Raw genomic sequence first — 12,985 nt, forward strand, 5'->3', positions numbered from 1 at the left:
ATGAGACTATTGATACTTTGATTGGGAGCAAATATTTTACTAAACTCGATTTAAGATCAGATTACTGGCAGGTCGAAATTAAGGAAGAAGACAAGCATAAAACAACTTTTTCTCTAGAGCCTTTGGGGTTTTATGAATGCAATCAGATGGCATTTGGCCTGACCAATGCCCCGGCCAGTTTCCAACGTTTAATGGAAACCTGCATGGGTGATTCACATCTTAGAGAATGTCTTATATTTTTAGATGACATTTTAGTTTTTTGTCAGTCTTTTGATGAACATCTTAAAAGATTAGATGGAGTTTTTGAGAAACTTGAGAAACATAACTTAAAGCTTAAACCATCCAAGTGTGAATTCTTTATGAGTGAGGTGAAATATTTAGGTCACATAGTGTCGGAGGAAGGTATCAAAACCGACCCAAATAAGATTGAGGCACTAAAGTCATGGCCAGTACCAAAGAATATTAAAGAATTATGCTCATTTTTAGGTTTCACAGGATATAAGCGGCGTTTCATCAAAGACTATGCCAGAGTAGTTCAGCCACTTAATGAGTTACTGGTGGGACACCCAACAGCGAAAAGAAAGAACCAGGGAAACAGGAAGAAAATACCATGGTTATGGGGTAAGGAACAACAATTTGCTTTTGAGACACTTATAAGTAAGTTGACAAATCCCCCTCTTCTCGGCTATGCAGATTTTTCTAAACCATTCGTCTTGAATATTGATGCCTCCACTGAGGGCTTAGGTGCTGTTCTCTATCAGAACCAGAATGGTTTAGAACGGGTGATTGCATATGGCAGTCGTGGTTTAAAGAAAAGCGAGAAGTTGTATCCAGCACATAAACTTGAGTTTTTGTGTTTAAAATGGGCAGAAGTCGACAAGTTTAAAGACTATCTATACAACAATTCTTTTGAAGTTAGAACGGATAATAATCCGTTGACTTATGTCACAACTTCTGCAAAACTCTATGCCACAGGTCATCGTTGGCTTGCTGCTTTGAGCAATTACAATTTCAGGATATATTACAGATCTGGGAAATTAAATCAAGATGTAGACGGGTTATCCAGACGTCCATATCATCTCCAGATTTTTCCAGAGGCTGTCAAAGCAGTTTGTCAAGCAGCTCTCATTGACCGAGAACAACTTCCATTAGCTGAGAGTCTACTCATTACAGACACTGGTCAACTCAACCCGGATATGACTGAAATAGAATCACAGGAACTGAGTACCGTTAACTGGAAAGAGAAGCAGGATGAACATCCAGTGATAAGTAAGGTTAAGTACTTGTTAACAACTGGTGAGAGGTTAGATTCTGAGAATGTTGATATAGAGACAGAGGAGGTTAAGAAGTATCTTAGAGAGAGGAAAAGTTTTGAGATAAGGAAAGGTGTATTGTTCAGGAATACACAGATGGATGGGATGAATATAAGGCAACTTGTTTTACCAAAGAGTATGATAGGGACAATTTTCAAAGGTTTACATGAAGATATAGGACATCAGGGAAGGGAAAAGACCAGTTGGCTTGTCAAGAAGCGTTTCTATTGGCCAGGAATGAATACTGATATGAGAGAGAAAGTTGGGCATTGTGGGCGATGTGTTAGAAGTAAGACCAGGGAACATCCTAGATCAGAGCTTGTTACCATCAAAACATCGCAGCCAATGGAACTAGTATGTATAGATTTTCTTTCTTTAGAGAAGTCCAAGGGTAACATTGAGGACATACTAGTTATTACAGATCATTCACAGGACGAAAGACCATCTTTCAGCAATCGCTTAATGGTGGCTTAATGGTAGCTTAATGGTGGCTTATAGAAGTCAATTCCTTTAAGCCACCATTAAAATGCAGCTTCTAGGTGCTTAATGTCCAAACATCATTAAGCTACCATTAAGCCACCTTTAAGCTGCAGCTTAATGGTGGCTTAATATCCAAACTTAATCAAACCACCTTAACGCATCCAGTATCAAGTCTTTAAACTAACTTGTTAAGTTTGAAGTTGTTTCAGAATCATTTACGCAAATACTTATTCAATTCATAATTTTTTTTCTCGCTATTTCTAACATCTTTGTCAATGCGTATAAACTCGGGAACTGAGAACAGCTTCACCAAATGCCTTAAAATTTTCGCTACCTAAAATCAGTTTGTTTGAATACTTGTGTTAAAATTATTTTTATCCATAAATACATAATATATATTATTTTTTTTTTAAAAAATCACATATTTTCCTTCCGTGTTTGGAGAGCCACGTTCCGCTGTCGAATTCATAGGAAATGTTGTAATTAGAGTCATTTTCTGCTGGAATATCTCTAAGTCTCTTAATTTTTCTTTGGGTAGAGAAATGTTTAAGATATATAAAAAAAATATAGGTATAGATTATATTGCCCATCATTGAATTACTTCATGAATAATTTGAATTAATTCGTGGTTAAGTGCCTTTATTTTTTCCTTTCTTTTAAAATACTGCAGAAGTAAGAATTTATTTAAAATAATGCAGCAGTAAGAATTGATCAAAATATAGTCGGTCTTCAATGATTGTTATTTCAAAATCAATTTTCAGAAGAACAGCCGATCAGATTAAACAGGGCATCCGACCAGATTTATACACATTGAGAAGCGGGGTAAAATAATCAGTGTACAGTATATCGACTAGTTAGACAATAGACCTTGATTAGGTGTCCCCACTAGTCCCCGGTCAATTAACAGGAAACTATACACGGGAACGTACAGTGACAGATTTTGATGATATATTATTTTTACAAAACTTAAAATTTACGCAAGCATATAACAAATTAGAAATTATGATTGTACACAAAAAGACAATTATTTTGATACCCATAATGATAAAAAAGAATTAAAACTGAAGATGATATGTTACAAAAATATTTTATAACTTACTTGTTACGCAAAGATTGTCAAAAATCGTAAATAGCCGCAGCATATATATAAGAACTATAATCTGTTTTTTTTTTCCCCATCGTTCTCTTTCGATGATATATTCCTTTTTTATAACAAAATTTTGTTATATCTGTTGAATTTTAATCTTTTCATGCTTATAAATCTGCGAATAACAGAACGAGGAATTCAGTTACTTAAAATCAAAGGGTTGTTTCACACGATCACACCGAATTCCGGTCCACGGTTAAGAAATATTAACGTAATATAAAACTTTATAAAAATTTCTTTTTTCAAAAATATATAAATAAAATTATTTGTATTATTGATTAATAAATATAAACATCAGAAAAAAAATACATGTACAGGTACCTTTAACCATTCCAAACAAGTTTTGTTAAAAATAAAGTTGTTATATTTCACACCATTTTCAACAGCCTCGATAGCTCAGTGGTTAAAGCGTTCGTCCTCCAATCTAAAGGTCGAGGGATCGAATCATGTTGGGAATGTTCTTTTTTTTTCATTTATTTTTTTTTTTTTAAATTTTCTTTCTTTAACATTATTTTCGCCGAATTCACAAATGTATAAACTCGACATTTATAATTTTTGTGAAGAAATCATTATAAAAATAATATTTAACCCATAAAAGCAGTTTTATCGACTGCGTAATGGTGACTTAATGGTGGCTTAAAGGTGGTTTATTGGTAGCTTAATGGAGTTTGGACATTAAGCACCTATAAGTCTGGCTTAATGGTGGCTTAATGGTGACTTAATGATTGTCTAGAAGCTACCATTAAGCACCTATAAGCCACCATTAAGCTACCTTTAAGCATCCATTAAGGACTTTGAGATGGCTTAATGGTAACTTAATAGTGGTGTATTTATTACTTAAATGTAGCTTAAAGGTGCTTAATGGTGACTTAAAGACAACCATTAAACCCTCATTAAGGACCTATAAGCCACCATTAAGCCAAACTAAAAGGAAGTGTTTCATCTTGTGATTTCTCAAAGTATGCAGTTGCTGTCCCTACACGGAATCAGAAAGCTACAACAACAGCTAAAGCGCTTTATGAAAATTTCTTCTGTTATTATGGATTTCCACAGAGAATACACTCGAACCAAGGCAGGGATTTTGAGAGTAAGTTAGTGAGAGAGTTATGTAACATCGCAGGAGTAAGTAAAAGTAGTACAACCCCTTACCATCCTATGGGGAATGAGAATGTAGAACGCTTTAACCAGACTTTATTGAAGATGTTAGGTACGCTTGAGGATTATCAGAAAGAGGACTGGAAATCCTACATTAAACCTTTAGTGCAAGCCTACAATGCTACAAAGCATGACACCACAGGGTATTCTCCACATTATTTGATGTTTGGATGTCACCCAAGACTTGCCATTGATGCTTACCTAGGATTGGATGAGTTGTCTGAAAAGCCTAGGAGTAGGGAAGACTATGTGGATAAACTAAAGAAACATTTAGATTTTGCCTACAAAGTTGCTAGGACAAATATGGATAAAAACACAGACAGATACAAACAGAAGTATGATAGCAGAGTTAGAAATTCACAACTAGAAATAGGAGATAAAGTATTGATCAGAGTTTTAGTTAAGTCAGGAAAGAGCAAATTATCAGACAAATGGGAAAAAGAACCTTACAGGATTATTGACATTCCAAATCCAGAAATACCAGTTTACAAAGTCCAAAAAGATTCAGGTAAAGGAAAGATCAAAACTTTACATAGAAATTTATTATTACCATTTATGTATATTTCAGATACCACTATTCCCACAGAAGGATTAAGAAGATGTCCAATGAAAACAGAGAAACAGACGAGACAGTTTACTAGATTAGTTGAAAAGGAGGATTCAGAGGAGACCTAATCATCGAGTGAGGATGAGCTGTATAGAGTACGTACAGGTAAGAGAGGTCGGACTAAGCCTGATACATCAAGTATCTACCAGTTAAATGATTTTCAAAAATCTTTCGGTACCGAGGGCAAAGTAAGTTCCGACAACTTAAGTCGTGGTTATCGTCAATCAACACAGTTCGATCCAGATTTGACTGTAAAGACAGACAAAGAGTCTCACATTCTGTCTGTACCCAACATTGATTTACCACCTTTATCCCCATCTTTACTACAAGATGGAGATGTTAAAAGTGTAAGTCCTGTTACTGTAATTTCACCGCCTAGATCTCCTAGGAGATCTACCAGAATAAAAAAACCCTCCTGATAGATTTGGTAGTTGGTATGTGGGAAATCAGCAGGTTTGGTATGTATAAGTGACACAGAGAAATCAAGAAGTTGGTATATGTAAGTGACACAGGGAGAGAATATCACAGTATTTTATGATATTGAATTAAACTATAGATGCCATGATAGTGGTACATGGACTCTACTGTATATAGTTTTATGACTTGATAATGGTTACAATATATGTAACAATGGAGTTTTATGACGAGATGGTTATGATACATAACAGAGTATTTTTATGACTTAATGCTTATAATGCATATTAGATTTGTTACTTTAGTATTTTTCATAGTATAATGATTCACAAATTATTTTCAGATAAAATGTCAGGAGACATTTTCCTCTTGCACAGGGAGAATGTCACAAGATTAGTATTTACTATGTTACTATGTATGATAATTTTCTCATGCGTCATCTCATTCATTCATTCATTCATTCATGGTTTGTAAGTTCATGACCTCTGATGTCATACCGTGAGTATGGGATGTGTATGGGTGTGTTTGACTGGTTTTTCCAGTCATTGCGCATGGCTGGCGCGAACTTTATTAACCTTTGCATGCAGTAATATTATTTTAAATCACTTTATGAAAACCCTCTGATATAGACGGACGTTACGGGGACTGTCATTGTCCGTAACATAGCTTTATAATTAGGAGCTTAAATTCTGTCTACATGGTAAGATATTTTAATTAAACTATTTTATATTTTCAGTAAATTAATTTATGAATTAAACATTTGATATAAATTTCATCTAAATATTTAATGTGTGAATGGACGGTACGTAAGTTTTCATATTTATTGTAGATCACCATGTCATTGATGATATAACATATCAAATACTTCATCAAATACCATCATGTCGATGGAAGATAAATAAATTACATTGAACAGTTGTCCGGAGTTTTCTCTAATCCAAGAACTGTTAATCAAAAAAGTTAACACCCTTGAAAATTTCATATATAGCATAGTATTCTAAAGAGAAGGCTTGAAATCTTTGTTAGCAATTTTAAAAAATTGAATTATATTTTTGCAAAGTATGATCAGTATACTAGTATTGTCTTATTTTTTTCCATAGAAACACAAATAAACTTAGGATGTTTGGATGTTTCCCTTTCGTGTTATTAAGGGGTTGACCATTTGATCCGGGGGGGGGGGGGGGTTATCAGAATTTGAAACCAAACACTTTGCCTTTGAAAATTTTGCATATACATGTGATTAATAATCTCTTCTCCACTAAGAACTATGGGAAGTTTTCTAAGTGAAAAAAGAAAATAAAAATTAAGTTAAAAAAACTGTCCCTTAGGTATAAATGTTCTGTCTGCAAGGGTATTAAAATAAACAATCTGATTCAAGAAAATCACCACCACGCACCATCCCCTGGGAATTTTAGTGTTCAAAGGTTAGTTTAATAAATATAATAAATAACTCTTTACATGACTGACTGAAATTTTGAATTAAGTCTAGGATTGCTTAATGATCTTGAGTATACAGAATATATACAGGAAAATTAGTTTATGAAAATTTATCTCATTAAAAATAAATCAAATCAGAAAAATGTCTATTTTGTAAACAAACAAAAAAAAAACTACCCTAAATCCTTGCGTTGGAAACAAAAATTAAATAAATAAATAAAAAAAAAAGGAATGGGAATAATAGAAAATCATATCAGGAGAACTACAAATGGATCACAGGACCTATGAACATTTTTTTTTTTTTTTTTTTTTTTTTAAAAAGAAGGCAAATAGTTTATGTTTTGAAATAAGGCATCTTCAATAAAATATCGATTATCATTAAGATAAAGAAAAAAAAATACTTTTTCGCCCGCACCAGCTATGGTTACATATTGATGAATCCGTTTCTGTGGAACATTTCTGATTTCTTTAGTTCCGATGTGTTTCTGAGCACATTAACATCCCCTCCCCTTTAAAAAGGAAAAAAAAAAAGAAAAATACAAAATCTTTTCAAGAGAGCACGTATTTTAATAAATTTGTTTCAGTATTCAAAGATAAATTCAAGATTTTGCATTATCCACACACTGCACATTCCGAGACTCAGTCTTACACTCAGAAATGTTGCCAATTTCTGTTGACCCCCCCCCCCCCCCTGCTGGGGGTGTTTATGATTCTCCATGCCCCTTTGCTTGAGTCAGAAAAACATCCACATTATCTTTGTCCAGCTATGCCACTGAAATAAACATCTTTAACATTATTCATGTTCTTTATCCTTTAGCTGTACATATGTACTCTTGAAAATTTTCGTTATTTGCAACCGACCCTGATATCGAAATTTTCCATCAATAAGAGAAGGAGAAAGTTGGAGGACAGATTGCTTATAACACACATACTATTGGTGGAAACTGTCATGTTGTAAATATTGAATTTACCGGGTGGCAGTAAATACATAATTTACAACATGACAACTGCCACCCTGTAAATTCAAAATTTACAACATGACAACACTTGTACAAGTTAAAGGTATTTTTGAGGTGAAATCATATCATATTTTACACTTCATGATAGTAAATTAAATTATAAGATTAAATTTGTTTAGCCCAATTTATACCCAAGGTATATATGTACTTGCTCAATTTTGGTTGGAAGAGTTTCAAATTAGTTCTTTCTTCTTAATAAACGGCTTTCATTGATTGGATTTGATCTGCTACAGTTTTCCAATTCTTTTTTCTGAAACAGATCGTTTTACCATTAAAAAGAAAAATTTATAATCAATGTCTTTATCCATTACATGTATGACGATCAATGTCTTTATCCATTAAATAAAACATATCAGTAGGTGCTAACTTCAGCATGTGGGAAGTTTCTAGTATGCCGGTCCCCAGAATCATGCGATTGCGCATGAGCAGTTATTTCCCTTGCCGTTGCTATGCAGAATGTAAACAAACCGCCATTTTCCCCTCGCTTCAACAAAACGCATTCGATCGAGTGATTAGGCTTAGGGTATATTGTTTTAAGATTGGAACTGTTTTATAAATCCACTCTTAAATCTTCCTGACTTTGGGCTAATTCATGTAATTTTTGCTTACAAAAGGCACTGCAAAGTGCCTTTTGTGACCAAAAACTTGCATGGATCAGCCCAATTTCGAACCGTGCCGATATACAATCTTATAGGAGTAAAGCATTAACTTAAACAAACCGTTAATTAAATATGGCATTGTATGCGATCTACGGATTAGGGTTAGTGTATACATGTATATAGCTCGGATATTGTAACTGTTTTATATTCACCCATCCTCGCATCTATATCACTTTGGGCTTATGCATGCAATTTTTGCCTACAAAGAACCGGAAGAACAGGAAAGTTTTGCGAAACTTGGATGAATTAGCCTTGGTCTAATGTTGAAACATGCCCGATATTGTGCGCTAGGTTTTGGCAAGTAATTGGTAAAAGCGACTTACCGTTTACTTAAGCTCGATATCCTAACCTCCTAATGTCCATATTAAGAATATTTTTTCTTTCAAATCAATGGTGATGCACAATTCAATCAACCAATTACGAGTAATTAGTTATCACTTGTTAAATCCCTGCATTTCTCACAAAAATCTCGTAATTTTAGTACCATTTCACTTTGAGTCATATCAGCTACTTCTTCATCAGTCTTCATTACGTCAAAACACAAGTGACGCATGTCATGAATATTTATGAGATTACGTCAAAAACTGATCATGTGACCACATTCCTAAACAACGTAAAATGGAGTTTTATCTCCTAAACAAGTACGTTATTTTACGAAACCTTTTAATTCTCATTTAAAAAACTGTGTTTAAAAAACCCCAGTTTTTAAACACAATTTTTCACAAGGAACACGATTTCTGGCTCAATTTTGCGATTTGTGGCCTTTTTTTTTTCGATTTTGTCGATCGCTGTCGCGATCGTATTATATTGTACACAGCCTTCGGCGGCACCTATTTTAGCGCCATATTTATAGGGACCGGTTTACTAGAAGTGTTCCCAGCATGTTGCGTGATATTTTGTCATTAATAAACATCGCATTGTTTGCACCTAATGGGATGTTGAATTAAGTTCCTTAATAAACCCGCTACTCTGTCAGACGTAAGTCTCTTGATTGTACTGTTGTGTGTTGAACCTTCATACAATAATATAGGTCTCATGTATGCAATAGAGAGGAAATCAGTATCTCCTCACATACCTCTGCATCAAGCCTAGTATCAGAGATAAGTTTAAAGTAAAGTTAATAAGTCCGGGAATGATGAAAATTTTTATAATAATTTTATAACAAAAGGTCCTTTGGAGAAACTATGCAACAGGGAAGCCTATCCCTTGTCATACAGTCTATACAGTCCAATGAATAAGTCTTGGTATTCCTCACCATGGATAATTAGATAAAAACAGTTACGAAATACCCCTGATACGCATTTTTATGATAAGTTAAAGGCTTATCCAGAAACACTCTAAAAGACTCCTTGGACACCAGTAAGGCATTATGTTTGTCTGAATCATCCAGAAAACTACTTTCTCCACATGAAAGGAACACTGTGACAGTAAAACTTATCCTTATCTTCCAATGCATTGTCGATTCCCTCTTTCGAGTAATTTTTATACAAGCCATAGTCTTTCTAACAAGCCATGAGCAAGTCCGAAAATTAAAAGTGATTCGTTGAGTTCACAAGATTTTGCACTGCCAGATAGAAAGAAATTCTTCATTCATTGTCGTAACGGTTTCCCAGTTTTTGTCGGCTACTAAATGACATCCATTTTGGATTATGTCACAAAAATATGAGGTTGGGGCCATGATTGGCATCTGTCTACCCAAGAGGAGGCAGATGGGGCCAAAGTCACTGCAAGACACTGGTCGTCATCATTGACATACACTGTACAAACCACGTACAGTTCCGGTGTTGCATGGCCCATATGGAACAGTATTAGGTGTTAATTTTATTTCAAAACTGTAAAATTTCACTGTAACCAGAACTAGATATTTACAGTCTCCCATCTAATACAACACATGTTAGCGAAATTGGATGGGTTATCTCAAATGTATCTGAAGCAAAGAAAATCCTGTGGACTACTAGAACAATCGTAAAACAATGATTTTTTGTGACAAAATGTTTCAGATCATACAAAGGTTATTTGCATTATGTCCAAATCAGATCTTTTCAGTCGGAACCCTTCTTTTCGACTTCCACGTTCCATTTCTAGGTCGTAAACTCTCCGTCGATTAACCTGCTTAACCACCATTTCCCTATTGTCGGCCAAATCGTTCCTCCAGAGAAGCTCTCGGGAAATCCCCACTATATGATACAGTTTTACGAATATAGACTTCGAAATACGCTATATAGCCATAGGTGAGGAAAATCGGACAAAAGAACGAAGGTTCCATGTATGAGATGGAATATTATATTCATACTATGAAAAGTGTATACAATAGGCTAAAGGTGATACGAAGTAATATTCTAAATGGACAATATTTAGGTATATAATCAAAGTACAAATGTAATTTATCTTATAATGGTGTGCAAAAACCTGATTGTTTCTTTACAAAGAAAAAAGCGTAAAAACCACTGATTTAACAACGATTAACATATTTGCAAGAAAATTCATTAGCAAGCATTTCAACTTACAAATAAGATTCAACATGTTCAATGTGTATTCAAGCCTTTCATCATATGAAAGTCAGATGTTGATTTTATATGTTCATTGTATATCAAGGATTAAACATTTAATAAAGTAGATTTAAGGTAAATGTAGATAAAAAGACATGTTTCCAAACTGAATTATGGATTAAGGAGGTTCGATCCTTTTAAGGAGATTTTTCTCTGAACCCCTAGTGTGAAAAGTTTGCATCGTAGTTTAGTTTTAACAATACATCCGTATTTTACAATGCCAATGAAACTATGTTGATTTAAAAACCCACGATTAAAAGTCAGAGAAAAACAATTAGGTGGGGAACTATATTTTTGGAAGAAGGATTTTTTAGAAGGAAATGATCAATGTTCTGTTTCAAAATATTTATAGAACTGTTGGGTTTGGCTTAATAGACTTTCATGCTGACTTACTGAGTTATTTTGTGCAATGGTTGATGTTATACAGGCCCCCTTTAACATATTGAATAAACTTTTAATGAATTCTTTCATCATATTTTGGCAAAACATAACAAATTTTTGAAAAAGTCCAGATTTTTGCACAAAAATAATATATTTAATGTTATATCTTCAAGAATAATTAATCATTGATCCTTGCTTTTAGTTTTCTTATCTGAATATACACTATCATAATTTTGATCAGTGTACTGTAAATTTACTAAAATTGATACTTTCAAATGAATTTTTTTATTGATAAATTTTAAATGCTAGAAAAATGACATTACAGGAGTGCAAAAATGTAAGAAAGTTGATTATGCGAAGTATCTTTGATAGAATACGAGGGTTGTCCTGTAAAATCGTGGACAAAGCGTTTTTCTCGGAAAATAATGGGCGCACTAAGCTGAAATTTTCAGCAAATGTTTTTTCATCATATTTACGTGCATCTTAATCTTTTTGTAAAATATAGACAAAAATAAAGATTTTATTATGCTTGAATGTGCACAGGGTACGGTCCTACGGCCCACGATAAAAAAAAACCAGGGGTTCATTAGCGAATATACAAGTATTATTTCGAAATAAAAGTATTAAATAGATAAGGTTGGGGTAAAAAATATCCTATTTTTAATTTACTATCTATTATTTCGTCTTTTGTAAAATATCAAGGCATTTGCTTGATTTTTGGCAGTTTCCTGAGCATTTGAAATGGGAAAGTGGTAAATGCAACACACGAAAACTGGTGACGTTACGGCGCACCGGAGAGCAGTTCAGTTTGATTTAGATGTAGTAATGACGCCCTAAGAAACTTTAAATGACTACAGAAGAAAAAATATAAAAAACATCACTAGATCTTTAGTATACAAGTGAAATGGGAGTTTTCTAAGCGGAAGCTTTTTGATCGGGTCCCCGGGTAGAAACATACGGACAAACAGCTACTGGCAATAGCAAAAGACGCTGTCACTGTAGATCGTCGATATAAGGTAGCCTATTTAGTTGAATGATAGTGAGAGTACTGTCCATAACTTACTAATAAATCTTCAGAAGTTCCCATGTGTGTGCGAGATTGGTTCCTCGACTGTTTATGGAGGAATGAAGGGAGAATCAAGTTTGTGCATCAATGAAATCCCCGAATTTAAGTAGGCTTATCTAGCTTTTATTTAGCAAAGAAAAGACGTGGCGCTGCTTTAGACACTTTGACGTTATCATCCGTGCGCCGTAAGGCGATACCACACATTAAATAAAGTCTCATATTTTGTTTATTTGAGCAGATACCTATTTGAAATTTGCTATATATTTTGATGAAAAATGTACTAAAAAGTAAAGTGAAAGTTTTAGAACGCAGTGATGATTATTTTTCAATCTAGACAACCTGTCCACGATTTTACCGAACAACCCTCGTAAAACTATACTTTGTGACGTGATTAGTTCAGGTGAAAAATATTAGAGGAAAAAGTTATTTAATATGTGTATGTTTCAATTACATAAATATCATATATATATATAATGCATTCTACTGCTAAGCACGTCTACGTTTTATCTCTGAAACTGCATGGGCTTGACGTCAAGGTATATACTACCTATGCAGGACCCACAGAAGGTCCATAGAATCTCTTAGATGGCTTCTGACTCTGCCTAAACTCATCGATCATTAATTGAGAAATAAGGTATCATTTTCAAACATCTATCGGGATATAAATACGGGTTGGTCACGTGATCAAATTCCATAAAGCCCGAAGGGTTTTATGGTAAATTTGATCACGTACCAACTGGTATTTATATCCTGATAGA

The 12,985-nt window shown here is 34.0% G+C and overlaps 1 protein-coding gene across 1 annotated transcript; it reads left to right on the forward strand.

Annotated features, from left to right (window-relative positions):
• The first annotated feature begins 509 nt into the window (after nucleotides 1-509).
• LOC133176048 (uncharacterized) lies at nucleotides 510-1,787 on the forward strand. The gene is made up of 2 exons (XM_061311219.1): nucleotides 510-621; nucleotides 1,028-1,787. The coding sequence occupies exons 1-2, from the start codon at nucleotides 611-613 to the stop codon at nucleotides 1,785-1,787; spliced, it is 771 nt and encodes a 256-aa protein (XP_061167203.1). The 5' UTR covers nucleotides 510-610.
• Nucleotides 1,788-12,985: the final 11,198 nt, after the last annotated feature.

This window comes from Saccostrea echinata, unplaced genomic scaffold (assembly GCF_033153115.1).
Source record: "Saccostrea echinata isolate AGI-Se365-2 ecotype Australia unplaced genomic scaffold, CSIRO_AGI_Sech_v1 ptg000065l, whole genome shotgun sequence".
NCBI classification, from domain to species: Eukaryota; Metazoa; Mollusca; class Bivalvia; order Ostreida; family Ostreidae; genus Saccostrea; species Saccostrea echinata.